This window comes from Solea senegalensis, linkage group LG8, assembly GCF_019176455.1.
Source record: "Solea senegalensis isolate Sse05_10M linkage group LG8, IFAPA_SoseM_1, whole genome shotgun sequence".
NCBI lineage: Eukaryota > Metazoa > Chordata > Actinopteri > Pleuronectiformes > Soleidae > Solea > Solea senegalensis.
In genome coordinates, this window is record NC_058028.1 from 11950446 (window position 1) to 11975417 (window position 24972).

At 41.6% G+C, this 24972-nt stretch overlaps 1 protein-coding gene across 3 annotated transcripts; it reads left to right on the forward strand.

The window, feature by feature from the left end:
* Positions 1–250: 250 nt before the first annotated feature.
* Positions 251–24603, forward strand: si:ch211-137a8.2 (uncharacterized protein LOC777613 homolog). Of its 3 annotated transcripts, none has more exons than XM_044032925.1 (12): positions 251–535; positions 13921–14140; positions 14852–15002; positions 16596–16778; positions 16904–17038; positions 17206–17400; positions 17509–17638; positions 17740–17925; positions 18008–18099; positions 20182–20418; positions 23410–23465; positions 24411–24603. In XM_044032925.1, exons 2-12 carry the CDS (start codon positions 13935–13937, stop codon positions 24601–24603), a joined length of 1764 nt encoding a protein of 587 aa, XP_043888860.1. In that variant the 5' UTR covers positions 251–535; positions 13921–13934. The 3 variants fall into 3 exon arrangements, with proteins under 3 accessions (XP_043888860.1, XP_043888861.1, XP_043888859.1); XM_044032926.1 differs by having other exon boundaries at positions 17779–17925; positions 24408–24603; XM_044032924.1 differs by having other exon boundaries at positions 252–535; positions 24408–24603.
* The last annotated feature ends 369 nt before the right edge of the window (positions 24604–24972 follow it).

Consider the following 24972-nt stretch of genomic DNA (forward strand, 5'->3'; position numbering starts at 1 on the left):
AATATCCATGGTCACTATTAACTGACTAACTGACCAGAGTGTTTCCAGATTAATGTTTAATCCACATTTAAAGCACAGCACTGACATAAATGATGGGATTTTATGTGTTTATGGCTTGATGACTTTGATGCAGGCGCCCACGAGGACACCTGCTGAAAACTTCATGTCTGTTCAAATTCAGGGATTTAAAAAACAACAACAGAATAAAGTGAATTATAACTTAATTGAACTTAATTCTGTGAAACTCCGTCACCGTTGAGGGAGTGTAAATGGTGCAGGTGATGTAGTTGAGCAGCAGCAGGTGTGTGTGTGGGGTTTGTTGGGGCGTGGCTTGAGAACTACCTGCTGCAGGTAGATTCAGGTTACGTGCTCCGCTTCACTCGCTGTTTTTCCTTCTTCAGTGTGAAGTTACTTCTCCAGTGTGTGTGTTTTGTGAGACACCGGAAGTGTGTGATTAGTTGTTTTTCCTCTCAAAACTGGAATGTTTGTTTGGCATCTTCACTTCCTGAGATGAGCTGAGGATCCACAGGTGCAGGTGAGTCCCGCGGGTGATTAGACCACGTTCACCAGCTCCGTGTTGGTTTGTTTTTCTGTCTCTTTCACACAAACCGAAACTCCTGTGACGCTGTCGTCATTTTAAGTTGTTGTTGCTGCTGTTGTTGCAGCAAACACGCCGTCCTAATGTCACACTGCGACACTGTCATTTACACACACAGACACACAAACCGGTTTCTGTCCGTGTTTGTGTGTGTGTGTGTGTGTTTTCCTCGTGTTGTGGGGACCTAATCCTGTTTACACACACACGTGGAATGTTTTGTTGTTGATACTTTTAGGGACAAAATAATGCAACTATGTATCTGCAGGTGAATGTTTTATGGTTGGTTGTCTGTGTGTGTACTTGTATTTGTTATCTCTTAAGGACCTTTTCTGGTCTTCTCATAACCAGTAGTCCTCATGGAGACCAAAACCTGAGGACCTGCTTAAGGTTATGGTTACGGCTCATTCTTAGTTGAAAAACTGTCCAAATGAACGCAAGTCAGTGCAGTGTCCTCAGAAGAATAGCTGTGCAAATCTGTGTGTGTTGATGAGAGAGTGGACAGTCATTGACAAACACAGTGCTGTCAGTGTGTAGTCAGTGTCCTGTGCCCTCAGGATATGAGTTTATAGTGGTGTATATGTCTGTCTGTGTGTGCATTGAGTTTGCATGCATGCCCCCTGTTCCCATGGTTACCAGGGCAGGTATCTACTACACTGTCTGTTCATTTGAAGTGTGGTTGTATCAGGTACTGACTGTATTCAGCGCTGACTGTGTGTGTGTGTGTGTCCTGTGCCAAGATCCAGCATAAGACAGACAGGGACACCCTTAGTCTACCCTCCAGTCTTAAAAGTCTGATATTAGTCAGACAATCGTTTGGTTTCCTTAATGTCATGTAAACATCTTAGTCTGACTAAAATTGAGCTGGTCTTAGTCGGACTAACATACCTGGATAATGTGACGGGTGGTCTGATTACTCCAGCATGTATACCGGAGTTGGACTTGCCCCAAAATTTCCTCCCGTGGTCTTTGACCCAGAAGTCAGAGGAGACGATGTATGAACTGCAGTACTGTTGTTGGAAATCGTACGATGGGGGCGTCCTTCTTGGGACAGCGCAGCGACCGCAAGAGCCATGCTTCATCTAATTTGTATCACGATAAACAAGTGCACGATCCTTCTCACTGTCCCACTGATTCAATACACACTCGCTTTTAAGATACAGTCGGATGTACACGGCCAATAAAACGATGTTCTCCTCAGCATGTATAATCAGACTCGGCAATTTGTCCGATTGCCTGTCTTAGTCTGACTACGGCCTTAGCTTGATTAAACTGTGTACGTAAACATCCTGGACTTGAGCCACTTGACAAAAGCTCATCTGATACAACTAAATATCCACTTAAGTCTATACAATATCATAAGAATGTTTGCTGCACTGTTAGACGACCATTTGCAAAGGGAAACTGAACTTTCTCACACTCGCACTGTAAACGTCTCACTCCCCCACACCAAAGATCATCGAGAAGGTTTGGGGACAGGAACAAGTCAATGTCCCTGCAGTAAATATGATGTAATTATTTCAAAATAACATATTTGAACTAACTAACTGATGGAGGGAGCAGTGAATCAACAACTCTTTTTTTATATATATATATATATATATATATATATATATATATATATATATAAAAAAAAACACACTTTGATGGGCGAGTAAGCAGTTTACAAAGTGGCACAAACTGTCGCGGGGTATCACAGGCTTAAAGGGGCTGAACATATCTTCCAAAAACAGTTCTCTATAGCAACAGGCTGTAGCTAAACTGTTCTTAAGCTCACGGGCCTCGCAGCAGCCACGAGCAAACATCCTTTTTGGCACGGGACACGTTTGTGTTTGTCTCGATGGGCTCAACTTGATGAAACTCTCGTTTGCTTTTTTTGCTGCTTTCGTTGGCAGTCTGTGTTGTGCCGGGAGCTGTGTGTGTGTGCGCGTGTGTGCGCGTGTGTATGTGTGTGTGTGTGTGTACTCCATTCATACGCAAACTACAACTCGCTCCCTGCTACAGTAACAGTGAGCAGAAGTCAGACACGTATTTGGGGGTAAACTTTATTGGCATATGTTTTATTGGACGTTAGCTTGCAGATTGAAGACGGAGGTTTAATGAGTAAATCTGGATGTTTGCTTTAATAAGATAAAGTGCTTCATGTTCATTTCTGGTCTTGATTCATTGATCCATTGATCTTGAGTCCACCTGTGTCTCCCAAAGACAAATTATCAGCTCAGGACGAGATCCAGCAGCAGCAGAAATGATAGTAAAGGTGCGATTTATTGAATAATGCATTTAATAAAAATGAAAAAGCAGCCTGCATCTCTGTGATTGACTGTAAAATATTAAAACCAGAGCAGAAACACTGACTTTTGATTCCGTCACATTTGGTTAGTCTGTGATGTTGGATACAAAGAGTCAGATTTTTAGTGACACGCTTCATATTCTGGTATGTTAACAGACGGTGTAGGTTTCTTCTGGTCGTGTGAAAGCAAAGCCTGTTGTTCACGGTGGTGAAACGGTTTCTCAGCCCTGTTTTTGGCAGCAGATTGATCCTCTGCCACGCCTGAACTGAAGAGACGGCATGGAGAATTCACACTGTCTCTCTCGCTCAGGCTGATCCTTCAACAAACAGCTGTGATCACTCATGTTTTCTGACATCGACTTTTGTCACACATCACATGATCAGTTCTTCGACTACAATCGCAGATTAGCTTTATTTCACTTTTTTGTTCTTTAAAATATATTAGTTTTAGTTTATTGGCTACACATCAATGTCAGCTGATGTTGGTTGACTGTCATGTGTAAAATATGTTGGCTGATACAGACATAGTTCATAGTTTGTCTAATGGCCTAATTGAAATAGTAGTTGAACAAAAGGCTCAAACTACGTAGAGTTAAAGGTTATTTCATACGTTTTTTCGATTATTTTGTTTTTGTAATTGTTTGGGGCCGTAATCATAATTTGAAAGACAAGTTTCGGTTAATTGCACAGCCCTAGTGTACTGTGTGAAGATCTGATTTTTTTAAAATGATATTTATATAAGAACAAACAAGTATTTAAGTAAAAGGTGATTATTGATACACCTGTGCCAAATATCTTATCTAAATAAGAAAATATGGCAGTGATAGCAGATATTGTTTAGAGTGATAAGTTTACAGTCGTCAGTGGTATAATAGAGGAGAACGGTCAAAAGAACAAAATAAATTTTGTGTTCTTCAGTTAGAGGATATCGTAATGTTGTTATGTATTAATCATTGCATAATCCCGGTGTTATCACGGGCCGTATCATTAAGGGTCACTTGAGATTCCCATTTTTATTAAACATGGAACTAGTGCAGAAAAACATTATTTCAGTGTTTTTAAATTGGGAACTAATGTTGCCTGTGTGATTTCTCTCTGAGGGACAAAAGACACATTAAAGCTGTTGGTAAAAGCACTGGAAAGAAAATGGATTAATTATTTCACTGAAGAGAAATATCACTTTAATCAGTTTTGTTGATTTTCTATGTGAAACAAACAGCCCTGTAGGTAAATCTACTGAAGCAGAGGCACAAATCCAAAACTGAGGTTAATTTAGACCCAACGGCTACACAGCCAGAGTGTGGGAGGGAGCCTTATTTGGTCTGGTTTGGTTAGATAAATGAATTTGGACGGCGTTTGCGGTGGAAATCAGACTTGCTCTTGTTGATTTTTGTGAAGGAAAAATCAATCAGGATCTCAAAGCATCGATTTTTGCCCTTCTGTGTGACAGAACCAGACAAACCTTCAGAACTCCAGCTCTTTTTGCTGTGCTCGGCTCAGCTGAGCCGTGTTTGGCCTCTTCAGTCTCATTTTACCGTGTTTTTGAGAAGCTCTGTATGGACAACGCTTGTCCTGTAACTAAACCCACTGCAGCCCACTTTAAGCTGCTTTACAGTAGGTTAGTGGAACAGGATCTTGGGGTTTGGCTCAGGTTTCCTTTCTGCATTGTTGCACTTCACACTGGAAACCAGAAAAGGTCCAGCCTCTGTACTCAACCCTGCAGGAAGCTTCAGGTGATCACCGCTACGCCGGGTTCACAGCGCATGATGACAGCGATGCTGATCATACAGTGAGTGTCTGTGCTGCAGCTGCAGGTCTTCTGCTCTGTTTTACATTCCATTTTCCTTTTGAAGATCATTTAAATATACTTTTAGATAATCAATGAAATACCAGGGCTCTTCAGTATGAAGCTGCACATCCGCTGGTCCTGCAAATATTTCACAATGAAGCTGTGTTAAAAGAATAAACTAAATACATTCAAGGCTAAAGTGCTTTTAATTTGAAACAGGGCCAGGATGTGTTGTGCATGAGACGGATATAGACACTGACATTGTGGTGAATGTCGGACACAGTGTGAACCAGACCTTAGTCTCTCAGAAAAGCCTTGTTTTGCCAAAATGATTCGGCACAGTCTTGTGTTCCAATGAGGCACAGAGGCGCAGAGATACGCGATTAAGAAAAGACAGTTAAAACATCTGCTCATGCACAAAACTTATTGTCTGCTTACCTTAGTTTACACCACTTGGCCCCGTTTAGCCCCGATTCCTACTCATGTATAGGCGAGGAGCGAGATTTTGGGGACATGAATTGTCTGGATTCTGTTTTTCAGTTTGACAATTCATGTTTTAATGAGGCTTTAGTCACTAGCACGTCCGTGTGGAAAGAACAGAAAAAGGATGGAGACTCATTGGCTGTCCTCTCATCTCCACTGTTAATGGAGATACAAGGTATCACTGATCCAATCATCTGCTCTCTCTTGCATCTCACATTGTTGGACTGTAAACTGAATTGAAAGCACTGGCCGTTTCCTCGAGAGGCTAACTTATCATTAGATGTTAGCTGATGGGACTCAAGATTGGGTCCTATTTTCGGCATCGTTAGGTCCTGTTTTTGGCATTGTTTGGGCCTCTTTTTTGGCCTGGTAATAGAAGCGGGCCCACTGAGTGTGTGTTTGTGCAGGGGCTCGACGTGCCGCAGGTACCAGTGGCCATAAAGCAGCTGAAGGAAGCCGGCTGTTTAATGGTGTAATAACATTATATGTTGTTATGAGCGTCAGAGGGGACATTAGCCTGCAGATGTTAGCTAGTTGAGGGTGGGGTGGAGGGAGGGGGAGGCAAGTAGTAATCTGAGTCATAACGAAGCTCTGCAGTCTCAGAAACACTCATTAAAACATTTGTATCAACTCGGAACCTGCTCTGCCTGCTCCTCTCCTTCGCTGCTGCTGCTGCACACTCAGCCTTTCATCATCCCACGCTTCACTCACTCTCTATGATTTCACACACATTTGTCACAGGATCATTTTTACTACTTAACCAAAATCGGCTGGAATACGACACGTTTTTCCAACAAAATGAGGACATGAAACAAAATGATCCCACGCAGTAGAGCAGAATCAGGAGGTTGATGTGTATAAATTAGTAAATTCTCTGAAGTCTGAGTGAATGAGTATTGGCCCAGAATGCAAATATGTGTGTTTGTGTATAAATGTATGTGTGTGTGTGTGTGTGTGTGTGTGTGTGTATGTATGTGTATATATATATGTATGTATGTATGTATGTATGTATGTATGTATATATATATATATATATATATATATATGTGTGTGTGTGTGTATATGTATATATATACCTGCTTTACAAGTCACTAGTTTGTGTGTGTTGTGTATAAAACAAAGTCATGGCAGTTTCATGCAGCCGATGAGGACTCCGCCCACGTTGAGGAGGAGCTATATTGTAGTGGAAAACCAACCAAACTGAGTTGCGGCGAGGTGTGGCGGCACCATGTAGTGGAAAAGTACCATAACTCTGCCACTAAAGGTTTGATTATTGACACCTGTGCATTTCCTTCTGTGACCTACATACTTGACTACAACACAACACAACACAATCCTCAGCTCAGGTGGGAACAGACTCTCAGGTGACTGAATGTCTGCCACAGCTCACCTCATTGTTAAACACCACTGTGTGTGGACACAGTCACGTGACTCGTGACACAGTTACAGTGAAACAGCTGCAGGTGATCTCACCTGCTTTAGATTTCTGAGACAAAAAAGCCTGAGGGGAAAAAAAAAAGGTCCAATCAGGGTCAGACCTGAGCTTAGAACTGAGATATTAGAGCAACCTGAGCAACCACATCAACAGGAAGTGGACATCTCCTGGAAAAATAGCACTTTACACACACTCTATATAAGTTCTAATTCTATATAATGATGTATAGACTTATTCCTGTGTCTGTGTTCCTCACCACATCTCTGTCATCTCGATCGTGGCGCTACATCCAGCTCATTGAGTTCAATGTTTAAATCTCCAGAGATGATGTTTTCATATTCAGGTCATGAGATTACGATCTATGCAGAGAGAAAAAAAAGAGGCTCCTGACACCTTTTAGAAATTTCAAAGTCCCTCTGTGCCTGAAACCAAATTAGACTTAATGACTGAGCTCAGAAAGTATGAAATCACATCTATCTGATTTCCTTTCATTAATCTGACTGCTGCTGTAATGGGATACATTTTGGCTTAAAGCGCTTTTTTTCAAAAGTGGAGTAGATATTGTGTGTTTTTTTTTTTGTGTTATAAGGTCACATAAGGAACAACTCTTTTGGTGTCTTTTTACAGTGAAATACCTGAATTCAAGCTTCCAATTTTATTCAACGCTAACGGCTAATTGTCTTGTACTGTGACCCTCCTCAGGGCAAATCCAATCATTTAGATATCAATGTTGATAAAGTCCAATTTTTCCCCCTGTGTAAGCATGAACAAACAAACTGATGCATCAGTGCCTCATTCATTTTTTGTAATAAACTAAAACCCTACAAAAAAGCGACACGAAATCAGCTTCAAGATTTGAAGGCAAATGTGAGCAAAGTCAAGATGCAGAACAGGAGGACAGAAGTGAGGCTTCATGTTGCCGTGTTTGGGATCAGGGTATTTGCTGAATCCCCATCAGTTTATAGTCGATGCAGAAGCTGAACAGTGAACTACATTATCATGTGTGCCAAAAAAAAAAAAATAGTCAGGTCAAAAAAGGTTGAACAATTAATTTGTTTGCACCTGAAAATGCCGTTTCCATGTTACTGTGATGAGTCATCTTCACATCTTAAGTGTTATGTTCCTGAAAAACTGAGAAATGATTACTAGAGGTTTCACTTTTATTCATTTTAAAGATTATTCTATAGTCATGGAAACTGACGTGCCTGATACCAAACCAAGTAGAGCCGAGCTGATTCACACTGGAACTGAATTACGGAAAAAGTGTCAATAGTGAACTCACAATTTGTTTGGAAAGTGTCGAAAATGTGACCTGATGAGCGTATGTGTCGTCTCAACATAGTTGCCATTATTTTTTGTTTACCAACCAGTTTTTACTCTTATCTTTGCTTTTATTTCTACTTTCCCTCCACTGAAGTTAGCATGGTAACCATTTAGCCCTGAGTCACTGTAGCAGAACAGGAGCGAGCAGACAGGACTGGTAAACATGGTAAACAAAACAGGTTGAAATTTGTCATTTGTCGATTGATAATTATCACAATAATTGTCAGTTTATCAAAAACAACTTTTTGCTTCAGGGTGAAGGTTGAATAAGGTAGTTGTAGTTTTAGGTTTACTCTGTGGACAGAAAACAAATGCTTGCTAAACACAGAAACTTTTCACTCATCTGAGATAAAAACCTTTTTAACTAATTAAATGTGTTCTATAATCTCCACGTTTTTTTTGCACAATGTGTGTTATATGGGAAAAAATGTAAAGACATTGCAATCAGCAATGAAAGAAAGAGAAATAATTCAGTGCAATACTAAACTAGAGAAAATGCACAAGTGACTAAATGTCCTTAAAATGCTCATTGTGGTGTTTTTTGTCCAAAGAGGAAACAGTGTCACGTTTCACTGAAGCAGATCTGTGCCCTGTCCCTCACACACACACACACACACACACACACACAACCTGGCATTTGAATGAACCCACAGGAGTCTCACTGTGAAACACTTTCCTGCTCCCAGACTTTATTAACTCACTTGCTGTTGTTTCATTATAGTATTCATAAACAGAAGGTGCAAAAACAAGCGATAAAGAAGAGTTTTCCCAGTAATTGTGACATACTTCTCAGAATTTTCTCTTTGCGACTCATTGCGTCTGTTTATGCAATTTAATTGTAAACTAACCAGCCACATATTGTAACTTCTCCTTTCTCCACATAATCAGATAGTTGAGATCGGGTATCATTCTTTCTCCCCCACTTTCCCTCTCTCTGTTCGTCCTACTCTTTCTGAGAAGGGGAGAAAGGCTTTTTGTTCCCTATTTGCCTCCTTTTGTCCACAGGAGACAATAGACAGGCTCTGGGGCTGTGAGAAGAAGAAGAAGGTGGAGGAGGAGGAGGAGGAGGAGGAGAATGTGTTGGATGGACAAAGGGTGGTGGAAATAATAAGAACATTTTAGGTTTAAGTTATATTTTCATCTCCATAGAATGTTGTGAAAGCCCACACGTTTTGCTGGATGGGTGTTAAATTCCCTTCCATTAACAAAACAAACTTCATCACCTGTATAGGGCAGCAGCCAACACTCCTGAGGGTGGTGCTATACAGCAACCATCTGAAATTCAAAAGTTTGGAAATTCTAAACAAATCCTTTATATTTGCTGCCACACTGAATTGTGATGTGAAATTCTGTTGTAGTCCATCCCTCCTGTCTTCCTGTAACACTGTCAAACTAATGACACCTGACTCCGCCCACATTTCTTCTCATTGACTGTCGTACTCGCAGGGACGCCACAGATTTGTTCAACATTGAGTCGACTGTGACTATGACTTAGTAACCAAGAGACCCAATTCCTGGATTACCTTTATCACATGTAGATGAAACAGAAGGAAATAATCCCTGTGAAGTGAAGTGAAGTGAAGTGCAACAGAATCCTGTTCTGTTGACTCAACTGTCAATTATGACATCTCTCTTTTTCTATTGTGAAGGAATTCAAACCAACTTTTCTCTTTGGGTCTGTGTTCCTTCTGCTGACATGGTTGGATGACGCAGTTGATCCACACATGTGTCGCTGCAGACATGGTGGATGTTAGGTTACTGAAAATGATTTTTTTTGCTGTATTTATCGCATGAGGAACACGTTCAGAAAAAGGAGAAGTGATGCTCTGAGGGCGACCACACACACGCCGAGCTTTTAGCCGCGTGTGTGAGGAGCAAAGGGAATGATTAACTTTGTCTCAGGACACAGATGTTACTTTAATCAGTCTTGGTTCTAATAGTCTTCACTTCCCCTCACCTTTATCACCTCCTCAGCAGAATATCGCTCTCTCACCGCGGCCGGCGCTCTCTAATAGGAGCCATCCATCTCGTCTCGTTGTCTGTGAAACCTCAGCGTGTGCTGCGTTCACCGCCTCGTCCCAGCGTTTCCCAAAGTGAACCCGATGACCTGCTGAGTTTGTCCTCCGTGTACACACATAAGCAGATTAAAATGTGAATTCATGATCTTCAAATACAGGTTTTCTTTATATACAAGCTCTAATTGTCTTTTATATACACTAATCATTTTTATATACTCTCTCTAATTGTCTTTATATACTCTCTCTAATCGTCTTTATATACGCTCTCTAATTGTCATATATATACACACTCATCGTTTTTATGGTATGTATTATACACGGTGGCTGATAGTTTATGATCAGTGAGTGACTGCCCTCTGCTTGTCTCAGCAGAAGCACCAGGTTGTTGTTTATCTTAAGAACTCTCTCTCTCTCTCTCTCTCTCTCTCTCTCTCTCTCTCTCTCTCTCTCTCTCTCTCTCTCTCTCTCTCTCTCTCTCTCTCTCTCTCTCTCTCTCTCTCTCTCTCTCTCTCTCTCTCTCTCTCTCTCTTTTCATAAACACATCCTTCACGTTTCCAGGAAGTGTGGCTTTATTTTCACCGCAGGAGGCGGAGTTACCATCACCTCCCCGAGGGCACAGAATCACACTGATGACGTGAACTCTCCTTCACAGCTGAGTGTCATCACGTTTCTAATAATGAAGCTGTGGGAAAACGAAGCCCCGCTCCTTCCTCCTTCCTCCTCCTCCTCCCTCTCAGGACTCAGGCTTTCTGTAAATTGTCTCAGCTGAGTCCTCACTTCTTAATCTTACTCGGCTCTCTTTTTCCAAGCAGGTCCAACAAAAGCCATATTTTAATCTTAATAACATGAACTCGCCTCCTTCTCTTGAATCCTCATGGCCTCAGCAGGGACGGCTCCTGTTAGTGGAGATGAGCTACTTCCTCTGGTTCCCTCACGCTGATCTGTCTGCTCCTGCAGGCCGACAGAAAGTGAGCAGTCTACTATAAAGTACCTTAAAGGGATACTTGAGTACAAGTATCTTACTTGAAAATGACTTTGGTAGAAGCTGAAGTCACTTAAGTAAAAGTCTTAAAGTATATGACATTTACTGTACTTAAGTATCAAAAGAGGAGTTGTGGTTGTGGGTTCAATTCCTGGCTCTGCTAGTCTATGTGACCTTGAGCAACACACTTAACCCCATGTTGCCGTGTGTGAATTGGTGAAAATGGGTGAATAGTGTAAAGCAGCTCATCAAGACTAGAAAAGCTCTATAAGTACACACCATTACTAACTCTTCTTCTTCTTCTCATTTTCTTTGGTAGTAACAAAGATAATTCGAGGAAATGTAGTGGAATAACTTTAAATGTGCAGTCATCAGGATCTCTATAAAACTATAACGTGTTGTCTTTCTTTTCTTTCGTTACAGCCATTTTCACAACATAAAGGAGAATAATGACTATAGAAGCCGAATGTGTTTAATTGTGGTATGAGGGTTTGGTGTAATTCACTCAATGTGTGTGTGGGGTCGCTGTGCTCTCAGAGGGGGAGCTCAGGTGTGTATATAGGTGGCAATATCACTGTCCTTGTCAGGTTTGTGAACCGGAAGGGCAAACGGTTTTCGAGCGCTGTACCGCGGAGGCGCTACTCGTGAATGGTTGTGGATTGTTTGAAGGAATTTCATTATGCAAAGAAAACGCACAGCAATAAACCAATATATTGCAACTAAACAAACAGCCTGGACATTCAATCAGAGTACAAAAGAGCGATCGCCAAGGCAAAGCGCGTCAACCAGGTCATCCGGAGTCAGAAACCTCAGTAGCGGAAGTTTGAGGCTGAGCTGCTATAATAATGACTTTTATGATTTAAATGTGTTGTATTGTGTGAATTAAAATCCTTCATTTGACTTTAACCCAGTGATACAAACATACCAAAAAAAGTCTGAAGGGAGCATCCATTGGCCCCTGGGAAAAGTTTGGACACCCGCAGTCTCACATGTCCTTGTCGTATGTCTTCATGCTCATTCTCATTTACGATTATTTCTGTTTTCATTAATCAGCCGCACAGAAGAATGTAATTGCAGGTCGTGTGTGTGTGCGTGTGTGTGCGTGGCGGCGCGGCGCGGCGCGGCGTGTGTGTGTGTGTGTGCTGCTGTCGATGATCACATATGCTTCACTGATGCAGCTGAAAGCAACTTCAGCTTATATTTACACCAGACTGGTGCCCAAATTTAGCTCCGGGAAGTCGATCCCACAACTGGGGCAATGGGACGTGCTTTTGTATCAACACAGTCTGCACAGGAGAGAGGCTGGTTTTAAATAAACATCTATTATTATTATTATCCTTATTATTATTGTTGAGACAAGTTTTAAACCTCTTGCTTTGCTGTTGAAGAGTGTGTGTGTGATCACAGTGTTGAGACTCGACTGGTTAGAATCAAAGTCAAACGAGTCAGTGACTGATCTGAAAGTCACACACACAAGATCATTATCACCCAATCAGATTCTGCTGCAGTGTTTTCATCCAATCAGAGGAATTTTATTCCTTCTATGTCTGGCTCTTGCTGTTTGTGACATCATCAGTGATGTCACCTGATTGCTCGTCAGTCTGGTGTATGTGTGTGTGTGTGTGTGTGTGTGTGTGTGGTTGTTGTGTAGTTAATGGTTACAATGAGAATACATTTAGGCGTTAAAAGCTACGAGGTCATTGTTTGTGCACAGGTTAGAAGATGGTGGTTACATTAATACATATGAGGACGAGGTGACGGCTAGTGTCAAATGACAAGTGTTTTCTGCATACGTTATGCTGATAAATGTCAGGGGTCAGGGGTCATCAGATCTGTGCACTGAAATGTTGACGTGATGAACAATTTAAACTTGGTCAAAAACTGTTTTTATGTAACTATTCATTTTACAGGGTCGGGTTAAAGATCCTCCAGGGAACAAAAAATGTGTTTGGGTCAAATCAGCGGTTTCGAAAAACAATGAATGAGACGTAGAAGACATTAAATCAGCTGTGTGTGTGTGTGTTCTTGTATGTATCTCTTTATGAGGACCAATCTACCTAAGGAAGTGAGGACCTCACATTCTGACACTCCTACAAATGACTTTTTCAGGGTTAAGACCTGGTTTTAGGGTTAGAATTGGGTAAGGGTCTGGGGAATACATATCATACATCTGAGTGTCCACACAAGGAATGCTCCACAAACATGTGTGTTCATATACAGCAAATGTTTATATTATTGTACAAGTGAACCTGTGTCTTTATTTACCTGTGTCCATCCATCTGTCTGTCCCTCTGCTGTCACTGTGTCTGTCCTGCTGTTCCATCTCTAACTCTGTTCTTCCATTTGTCCCCCTCTCTGTCCCTCTGATCATCTGTCCATCCACCCCTCCCTCTGCTGTCCTTCCTTCTCAGTGTTTGTCCACCTGTCCCTCTGTCCATTCCCCCGTCTGTTACCTGCTCCTCTGTCCCTCTCTCTGTGTCTCTGTCTGTCCATCACGCTGTCCGTGTCTCTGTCCCTCCGTCCATACGTTGCAGAGGTTGTGAGTGAAGTAACCTGTTGTTGGGCAGAACAGAGCAGAGCAGGGAGGGAGAGGAGCGTGTTGTTGACCAATGACGACGAAGATCCACGTCTGTTTCACTTTTATATTAAATGAAAGCTTTAATAATTTCAAACTTTTTGGATTGTTAACGTTTCCTGATTCCACATCACTTCCCTCAGAATGTTGCCGTCGAATTGTGGTTTCAATTTCTCAGTGTATGTTGATCATCATGATTCTGGTTGTCAGGGTTGGGGACAATTTTCAGTGCAAAAGAAAACGGGAATTAGTGTTTTTGTGTTGTTAGAGATGAGCAGCAGGTGGCGCTATGACTTCAAGCAGGTGATGAGTCAGAGAGAAGATAAAAACACAATGTTTCCTCGTTCCTGACATGGATGCCGAGTTACATCCAAGTCATGTGACATCATTTATTATACGTGCTAATTCTCTCCATCTTGCATCTCCACAGGTAAAGCTGGCGTGATGTCAGGATGCCTAGAGTCCGATCGTTACGGTGATGTCCTCCTGGCTGCTACAGGTGGCGATGTCTCACCTGCAGAGGACGCGGGGTCGTTTCTGGATCTGTCACAGTCATCTTTTATTTTCACCTCCTCTCTGCTGGAGTCAAGTGACGGGAGCGCGAGGCAGGAGGACGTGGACGGAGACGGAGACCTGCTGGGATGTGGACAGTGAGTGTCCTTCATGAAAGTGATGGTTGATAGAACCTGTCATGTTTGCGTTGATCCTGGAGATTTTTAAATGAGTCATTCAAGGTTTCTGAAGTGTATGAATGTATGAGATGCTGATATGGTCAGCACTTCCTGTCCTCACGCTTATACTCCTGGTGACCGTTAAAAGCTGCTTTACACTGCAGTTTTTTCCATTCACACATTCATACATTCATACTGGGCATCTATGTGCAATGCATTTTCTAACACACACACTTGAACGCTGCTGGCACAGCAGTCAGGAGCAACTTGGGGTGAAGTGCCTTGCACAGGGATTAGTGGAGCTGGGAATGGAACCCTCAGACCTAAGGTTGAAAGACAACGCACTCTGCCACTGAGCACCATCTGGTCAGCAAATCTACTCAAGTCTATGAAATCTTTGCTGCTTTGTCTCAGCATGAGATGGCCCTTTTACAACTCAAGGAAACAGCCCACATAGAGAAATGTGCGGATTTTCTCTGTGGACTTTGGTGCAGGCGAGTGAGCGGTTTACACACTTCAGTTTCCTGTCAGAAAAAGGCAGGTTAATGGTCAGAATATGCTAAGATATGGTAGACTTGATCTGATTTGGGTTTTATTAGATAAGTGAGAGTGAGGCTCTATTGACCACGTGTTTATACCTCAGACAAAACGGAACTATCACTCTTCATGTGACTCTTTCCATCTTCACAGGTTGGAGACGAGGTGGGTGCTTTGGCATAAGTTCATGAAGGAGCACGCCCACCTGGATGCTTGGCTGCGATTGGCTGAACACGCCATTGGTTCCCCAAACTCCGCCCCCGTCACCTACACTGCTGCCAAAGAACAACTCAGGATGTTTGAGGTGAGGAAAATAATAAACATTTTTAGTTTACTGTTCTCTTGGTCCATATTTGAACTTTTACAGCTCATCATTAACAATTTGAGCCATTAAAAATAAAATGACAGAGCCTCCTCCTCGTCTTTTTTCTTTCTCCTCTCCTACCTTTCACCTTGGACTGACTTGTGTTTCTATTGCTCACTAAATCTCTCATGTTCGCTGTGAAAGAGCCGGATCAGAATGAAGTTAGGCTTAAGTTCAGGTGCAGATTAAAGACGCGGCCCGGCGAGGGCATAAATATCACTCAGCAGCTGCTCGTAAAAAAAGTGAGCAGGGCTGTATTTTTGTGTAAATGCCCTCATCTTTTCAAACTTAAATCACCGAGTGTGAGTGTGCAGCAAAGCGTGGCGTTGGCCCCGCCCACCGAGAAGCTGTAGATTGTGCTTGTTGGTCTAAATGAAAACTCTAAATGGTGTCAGGTTGGGCACTGCTGTGAAATCTGGTCCTCGCCGTTGTGTTTTTTTGTGGTTGTATTTACTTGCAGGCAGTTTCATAATCTGGTGTCTCCTGTAGCTTCATCTTTTACAAGCCAAACTGCATTGATCGATATCAGGAGAACAAGTGATCAATACCAGGTGGAGCTGCAGGTCTCCAGCACGTTCCGCGGTCACCGTGTAAACTGGAGCAGAGCAACAGAGGTCGTCAGCCTCCGCCTGCTTCTACTCGCAAAAAATTAATGTTTCCGATGATAAAATTGCACCATAAATGTGTTGTCCCTGCTCAGCTGACATTTTCACAAGTTTGAAAATGTGTCCGTTGGCTCCGACATTCCTTCCTTCCTTCCTTCCTTCCTTCCTTCCTTCCTTCCTTCCTTCCTTCCTTCCTTCCTTGGTGCAACATTGAGGATGAGAATTTTGAACAATGACATGAAGTCATTTGCATTAATCACATTGTCTGGAAGAATTAAAAACAACTGTACTTTGACTTTGTACAGCACTTAACAAATGTATTAGACCACCTGTTAAACATAAATACATTTATTGGGCAAATAACAAACTGAATTCACGCAATTTGAGTCGACTTCTCTGAAAAGTCAGAAATTAATCATAAACTGCAGGAATGCAATAAAACAGAAACAACTATAATTCGACATCTTAATTGTTTTGTTTTTCTAGCAAAACAGTTAATTTGAAAAACTATGGATAACAATAATTATGTTTTAGCATAAAAATTTAAAAATATCATTTCGGTTCAAGAGCTTCTACATAGTGGTGTATTAACCGTTACAGAAACATAAAAAAAGATTTTGTGGCACAAACCTTTGCATGTAGATTTTGAACATGCTATTATGGAGATATTTACATTTCTCGGGGTTTCCAGGCAGGAATGCCTGCAAGAGAATTGGTAAAGTGAAGAATTTCAACTATTATTTTTTCCATGAAAGAATTTTCAAATATTTGCAGCCTCCTGGGTTTGCAGGTTGTGTTTACTTCTGATGTGATGAGACACACACATAATAGTGACTCAATAATAGTGGCTTGTATGATGCAACTGTGTCTGCATCAGTCTTTGTAATAATCCATGATGGTGGAACGATGTGTGTGTTTGTGTGAGCAGAGGCTGCGCAGCGAGGCAGGTTCTCGGCTTGTCCAGCTGGACGGTCTGACCCACAGGAATCGAACACTGACTCGACTCTTCTTCGGTGCCATGCGGTCTCGGCTGCTGGCGTTGGCGAGAGAGTGCGGCCGGCGGTGGGACGACGTGAATGCTCAGCTGGAGTCCATCACAGCGCGGCTGAAGGTGAGAAAGAGAATCACAGTCACAGCAGTGGTTTAATTTGCTGGTGGATTCTGTGACTAAAGTTTAAAGTTTATTCTGTTTGCTGTAAAGTCTCTTTGCCTCTCTGTTTGTCTTTTTCCTCCCAGCATTTTGTTTCAGAGTGGGAGGGGTTTGAGGCAGCGGGGGAGGAGCTTGCTCTGTGGCTGGCCAACCTGGACGTCCGTCTGACGGAGGTGGATCACCTGAATGATAACACCTGTGAGAAGCTGAGACGCCTGCAGGTGTGTGTGTGTGCGTGCGTTTGTGTGCGCGTGTGTGCGCTCGCCTGCGTCATATGTTTGTCTTCTTACATCATGTATATTTACACTGTGTGTGTGTGTGTGTGTGTGTGTGTGTGTGTGTGTCTGTGTGTGTGTGTGTCTGTGTGTGTGTGTGTGTGTGTGTGTAGTCCTTCCAGCAGTGTGTGTGTGAGAACTCGGGCCGTGTTAATGCCCTCCTCCAGCGCGGTGAGGAGTTAATTCTGCGCAGCGAGCCGAGTGACGCTCAGCGCATAGAGAGCCACCTGCTGGAGCTGCTGCGCCACTGCAGCCAGGTCTACAACAACATCGCACGGACACACACGCGACTGCTCAGCATGAGACTGGTACACACACACACACACACCAAGAAACAGCAAGCTGAATGTTGTCATTCTTGAGTGCAACCACTCCTCATCCTCCACCTCACTTTTTTGCACCTCCTCCTCCTGCAGGTGTTTGACAATGACTGGATCTGGTCTCAGGCCTCAGACTCTGGTTGTCCGTCAGAGACTCTGTTCGAGGAGGAGGGTGTGTTTGATAAAACTCACCTGGACGTCCCTGCACTTTCAGAACACCTCAAAGGTAAACGGACACATCAGGTGGATTATTTCCCTGTTCAGACAGAATAAAACATCTGTCAGTCAGTCCAAAATCAATCAAACATTTTCCCCGCTTTCTTCCAGATTTCAACCAATCAGCTCCCCCCACTCTTCCCTCCTCAGACTCGTCCTCACCTGTTTACCTCCCCCCTCCCACTTCATCGTCTCCTGTCCACGAGCACCTTGGGCTGGAGTGGGACCCGTCAGTCGATATCGGCCGCTCTGTTTCCTGCGATGACAGCGACTCGTCGTATTTCAGCGGCAGCACAGGTAGAGAAGGAACCGTCTCCCCGCGATGTTTGGAGAGTGTTAGACTGTTTTTACACTGTGTGTGTGTGTGTGTGTTTTGTAGGACGGTGTCACAGGGGCAATCTGAAGAGATGGAGTTACCTCAGTTGTCAGTCTGACATCAGCCACGACAACACAGACCAGGAAGCAGCCATGGTGAGTGGAGTTTTTGACATCTATAGTATAAATATTAAAAATGACTTATATGGTGCTCTGATGTGAAAAGCAGTCCTTGAAAGTGGATTTGTTCTGCCTGCTAAATTAAGCAAATGTCATCAATATTCGTCTGCTCCTGTTCATTAGTTGTGACATACATTATGTCTCCACTAATTAACCTTCCTAAATACAACAAACAAACCTACAATCAGTTTTGTATAAAGTACCTAAAAGGGATACTTGCTTAACCGTTCAAGTATCTTACCATAAAATGACTTGGGTAGAATTTGAAGTCACTTTTTATAATATTACTAAAGTAAAAGTCATTTACTGTACTTAAGTATCAAGAGTCATTTTCTGATATAAATGTACTCACAATAAATAAGGAGTAAGGTCTGTATGTACCCTTGAGCAAGACACTTAACCCCATGTTGCAGCGTGTGAAAGGTAAATGTAGTGTAAAGCAGCTCATCAAGACGAGAAAAGCGCTATATAAATACAGACCATTACCAACTCTTCTAATGATCTTAATTGGAAGTAGCGAGTGACAAAGATAGTTAGAGGACATGTAGTTGAGTAAAAGTGTTGCTAGAAATATAAATAACAAAGTAAAGTATAGATAGATACGTGATTTGTACTCAAGTACAGGAACAAAGTATTTGTACTTCACTACTTCACAACACTGCCTACAATACCCAGTTGTGTGGAAATGTGTGTCCACATCACCGCTTACCTCCGTGGATCCCTGTGAGCTCGTACTCTTGTAAACCTGAGTTCAGGAAAGGTCAGTATTTTTTTCTTTCTTGATAGAATTTGCAGCAGTCTGGAGACTTTGTCTCTGCTAATATACATCACAGCACATTATGTGAGAACTCCCTGAGCGGTGCTCTTGAGCTGCACTTTGCTTGACGTAGCAGCAAATCTTTGTTCTGTGGTGCAGGCCGTTGAAAATAATGGATTTCAGAAGACGGTGGTGCTGTCTTCCTGTTGTAACTGAGAGGGCCAATATATACACACACACACACACACAGATTGTTCTGCTCCACCGTCTTTCTAAAAATGTCCTCTGTGCTTGGCTCTCATCTTTATGAGCTGGTTCCAACACTTCAGCTCCTCTTCTCCTGATTTACTGACGGAGCCTGCGGTGTGCGGCGCTTCTATATGTTGTCGGGCATCACTTTCTCTTTTTAGCTTTTTGTCGCGACACACAAACATTGACGGCCGAGAGGAAGGCAGAGGGAAACTGAGCACCAGAAATGAGGGGAAAAACAAGGAGACAGTGACAGGGGATGGACACTGTCGAGAAATAATTTCAGAATCTCTCTTTTATCACTGCAGTGCACTCCTCATACACACACACACTGGTTTCCATGACTTCAGAGGACAGTGCATTGACTTCAGCATCCTTGTCGCCAGAGGAGAGAGTGGCCTGTACATAGTTTCCGTTCTTTTTTGGCTTTTGCACATTGAGAGACAAAGACTCAAATTTATTGTAAATATGCTTTATACTTTTGTTCATGCAGTGTTTTTCTAAATAAACCTTTTTGTTTTTCTTCATTTTAAATTGTTAAAAGATGCAGTAAATTGTAAATAACTGCCAGATATTGGAAGGTATTCTAGGAATCACACACACAATGTTGCTCTCTGGTTGAATCCACAGTTTGACACGAGCTGAGACACAAGTGAGACCATATGATGGCGTATAAAAAGTGTTCATACGTTGTTGTTACCTCACCACATTTTCACTCATCTTAAATCTTTATTTATTGATGTCGGCTCATAGAGGAGGTGACGTTTTGCATGTATTTGCTTCCATTATCTTTTTATAATACAAATGGTTTTAAAAGACTTCAGAGGAGAGAATTTCAATGGATTTATGAATCCAATATTTTCTTGATATATTATCGTTATCTCTGCAGCAATTACCTCATAATGTTGTGACTAAAAATTATGTGACAATAATTATGTTTAATGAAAAGTTTTGTCACATGATTGAATTCATTAATTCCTCCTTTAGATCCCTCAACAGATGAAATTAGATAAATTGTGTTATGTTTTTATTTTATGATCTATTTCCCACAGCGCCGCAGATGGTTAGACCACGCCCACCCTGGCATCTTCTCACCAGCGGCGACAAAGGAAGCCGAGTCGCAGGTGAGGGGGGAACGCTGGGCGACTTCAACGCCTGACAGACATGACAGCGACCCAATCAGCTTTGGTGGCCGCCGTGTGAGGGCGTGGCTGGGTGTCCAGAGCACCGCCCCCTCAGAGGGGAGAACATTGTATTCCAAAGCAGTGCAGACTGACGAGGAGGTGAAGGTGGGTCACATTTTATTAAGATTGTTGAAAAAATTTACATTTATTTATAACTTTATATATACACATTTTTATTCTGTTCAAACTAAATATTAAAGGTCTTTATTCCTTCTTTCACTTTTTGTTTTGCAAAGTCTAGATTTTAATCAAAATATAATTTTAAAGGCAGTTCTATCAAAATAAGACTATGAAAATATGAAAAAAGTCATAATCACGATTATATGGGTCAAAATTAAAAACACTAGTATTTCAAAAAGTTTCTCATTGACTTAAACTTGAAACAAGTACATTTCAACATGAATTTTTGAATCAACCTTTTGATTTCACCTTAAAATAAGTATATATGTATATTGTATACATCTTAACTGTTTAACATGGGGATTCCACTGAATGTGTGTGTCCTATTAATGACAAGTGGGACAGGAAGTCGGACAACCGTTACAACATTAAAGTGTAATTTGTCAGTATAAAACCCCCCGTTTTGTAATCTTATGGATTATTTGTTTTTTTATAATTGTTTGGGGCCAAAAAACATGAGTTTTGATTAATTGCAACACATTTAGACTTCTGTATTGACAGTGTGTTTACATTTTTACATATTAAAGTAGACAATTTGCCATAATTTGCTCATTTTAACATAAAAAACTAACTATTGTTTCATTGAAAACTAATCGAATGGAGGTGTTTAGTGGCGAAAGTCTTTAGTCTGTCTGTCTCTTACATTTTAGTACTTGGGATTTTAAGCTCAATTAATGTAATGACAGATTTGTGTTCAGCGGAAACCGACCACATCACAGCTGAGTGTTAGAGGCGCAGACGTCGGACAGTGAATGCCTCATTCAGTTAGTGTTTTTTTATCAGGGGCTTGATTTGTGGTCCAACACAGCATCACATGAACATCATCAGTGTGTGTGTGTGTGTGTGTGTGTGTGAGAGAGTGAGTAAGTAAGTAAGTGAGTGTGTGTGAGAGAGAGAGAGAGAGAGAGAGGGAGGGAGAAACCTCCTGACCTGAATCTTGGAATATTCTCTCTCTCACACACACTACTGCTGGCAGATTTTTATTAGTCACGTAATTGACATGATCTGTGTTGTTTGGTCATTTGGTAGTTTTTATTAAATATTCTTCGTAGTGGAGTAGTTTTTATTAAATATTCTTCGTAGTGGAGTAGTTTTTATTAAATATTCTTCGTAGTGGAGTAGTTTTTATTAAATATTCTTCGTAGTGGAGTAGTTTTTATTAAATATTCTTCGTAGTGGAGTAGTTTTTATTAAATATTCTTCGTAGTGGAGTAGTTTTTATTAAATATTCTTCGTAGTGGAGTAGTTTTTATTAAATATTCTTAGCAAATATTCTTAGTAGTGGAGTAGTTTTTATTAAATATTCTTCTTAGTGGAGTAGTTTTTATTAAATATTCTTCGTAGTGGAGTAATGTACATAGTCAACACAAATATGTGACTTGACCTGAATTTTTATATCACTTGCACCATATGATACAAATCTAAGTTCGCTCGCGTTGAAATATTTGACCTCACACACAAAGAGTGATATTGTGGAACAACCATTCAGGGCTGAGATTCTTACAACGTTGTATTACAAATGGAGGACAGTTGTGTCCACCCAGAGCGAGTGAGTGAGTGAATGTGGATGATATATAATTTTAAGTTGTGGGGTCTTGTAGATAATTAGCACTAGAAACTGTACTCGTCCAGAAACAGACTGATGTGTGTGTGTGTGTGTGTGTGTGTAAACATTCATGATTATCAGCTTGTATTTTTTCCCTCCACACAAAAATGACACTCTGTAAGGATTGATTTGTGAAGAGTCGTCCTCTGTCTCTGTGCATTAGACCTCATCGGCCTCAGCCTTCATTTTCTCTCCCGCTCTCTCACGACTGGTGAAAGCATCTATTTGTTCTCCCCCCCTTTCTCTCCGCCTTGTCCAGCGCTCTTCGTGTTGCTGAATGAATCCATAAAGTCTTGATTTGTGTCAAGTTCTGGCTGCGCTTTAACTGTTGCCATAAAAACAAGTGGGAAAAACAAAGCTGACTTCATTATTTCCTTTCTTCCTCTTCACTTCCGCCTTCTATTGTTTGTTTGTGTGTGTGTGTGTGTGTGTGTGTGTGTGTTTTTTTCTGCATCAGATTCACAGGAAACAAAAAATGAGGGTTGGGTTGGGTGTCAACTTTATCATAGTTCACTAAGGTTACTTTAGCGATTCTATGAGCTTTTGTCATTTATCTGCATTGTAAAAGCAACTATTTTGTCGGTGTACATTCATGTTTGCGCTGAACAATTTAGAATGAGTATCTAATTTGTGTTATCAGAGAGTGAAGTAAGTGTGATGTCAGCTAAATTATTAGCTTTACAAGCTAAGTTAGCTGTTTGTCAAAACACACGTTACTAGTTTTATGAACTCACTTCAGTGATCAGGGACTAAGAATTATCTCATGTTACTAATGACAATATTGCCCTCGCTCCACTGGCGACCAGTGCTTTTTAGGATTGATTTTAAAATCCAGTTTGTTTTTAATTCATTAAATGTGCTAGCACCACAGTAATTGGCTGAACTGCTGCACAGTCAGAGCACTTAGGGTATTTAGCTGCTGCTGGACGTCCCCAAAACTAAACTACATTTTAGATTTTTACTGGTGACATTCAGTACAGCACTTTGGTCAACCTCGGTGGTTTTTAGATGTGATCTATAAATAAACATTTGAGTTGAGTAACGCATTAGCTAGCTGTTATCTATTAGGTTATGATTACAATGTCGTAGAAAGCGCCACAGACGTCATCGTGTGTCTGAGCAGAGTTGGAGCAGCAGGTGAACTTTGATTTTTAAGTGGGACATTAAGTTACTGTAATGTAACGACTGCCCTCAGGTGAGAAATGAAGTGTGTAGTTGTACATTATTTAAAAAAGTTCTCCGTGTGAAACTCCAAAGAAATGTTGCCTGAAACCATGAGGTTTAACAGAAGCTGTGTTGTGGTTGTTCAGGGTGAAGAAGAGTCCTCCTGTTGTGTGGAGGAAGACTGTCATTTCTCTGAAAAAAGGTGAGAGAACACAGACGCATTCAGTCTATTTCACAGATGAAGTGATAAGAGACACAGACGACAGAGAGATACTCATCACTGTCCTTTATCGTCATGTACAGTGAAACACCGAGGGAAGTGACTAACAAACATCTCATTTATTTCACTTATTCCAAAAATAGACACTATTTTTCATCATCTCTGTTTAGTGGAGCCAAGTCATTTATCTGAGCAATTAAGTAATTTTATATTTTCCAGCATCAAATGGCACTTTGATGGAATGAAATTTGTCAAAAGCAATAAAAAAAAAACCTTTTTATGAGTCCACAACCTCAGATGCCAAAAAGAAAGTTCTGTAAAAATGCTTGTCAGATATATATCCTGCAGGTTTTAATAAAACTGAGTTTTAATTTAATTTAATCAAAACCCAAGTCATTCTCAGGACCACCAGATTGTGTGGTTTAATGTGAGCTTATTTTATTACTCACAACACTTTAAAGCAGAGGTCTCAAACTTGACTCAGACAGCCTGCTACTCAATATCAAGTCATAATTAGTCATATGTGTTTTTTATGTGTCTTTTATTTATGGATTCATTTTTTTATTCCATTTCAAAATAAAAGTTTTTATTTTGAAATGTTGTGAAATATAGTCACAAATATTATTGCAGTACCATGATGGAATATTGTGATATAGTTTTGAGCTCATATCACCCACCATGACTGCTTTTTTACAAAAAACTTAAAAACCATACTGACCAGACTAGACGTTCAGTGGCTCCCTGGTCACCTGAGTTTGAGAACCCTCCTTTAAAGCTTTAAATGATGCCACATCTCCTAATCCAATAGCACTAGCCCCAACATTCAGTCGTGCCCAGGTTCATTTTCAGAAAGTTGTTACCGAGGCAATAAATATCCAAAGGCTAACGCTTCCACCTCGTCTTCCTCCATGGCCTGATCTCCAGCAGGGCCACCGCCACCTCTGGCTCCTCCTTCGTCTTCTCCTCACCCTCTCACCTCGCCCTCCTCCTGGTCGCGGCTCTGGCCCTGCTCATCTCTCTGGTCTGGGTCGTCCAAGAATCGCCCTGCCACCGCAGCAGCAGGGTCGCTCATGGCTACCACCTGACACTGAGATATGTCAACGGGCCCCCACCCACCTGAGCCCCGCAGACTCTCAGGAACACGATGAAGCACTTTTCCTTCAGGTTTGCAGCTCCTTGTGTGATGCGAGAAAAAGTTTGTTTGTGCAAAAAGACGAGGAAACCTGCTGCTTCCACAGACACTGCACCAGCAGTTAGTTTCAATCACTTCCTCTGCACCTGCCTCCTTCACCGGGTTAATGATTTTAATTTGCAGACCACTTCAGTTTGTCCCGGGTTCTGCTGACAATATGCAAGTCCCAAATTAACTCAGCAACAAAAAACCCTCTCTCTGAGTAAACAAAGATAATTCCTTCACTCTGCTGTTAAACTCTTTTTCCACTGATGCTGCGGGAGGTGGTGATCAGTGTCTGAGGCAGATTTATACAGC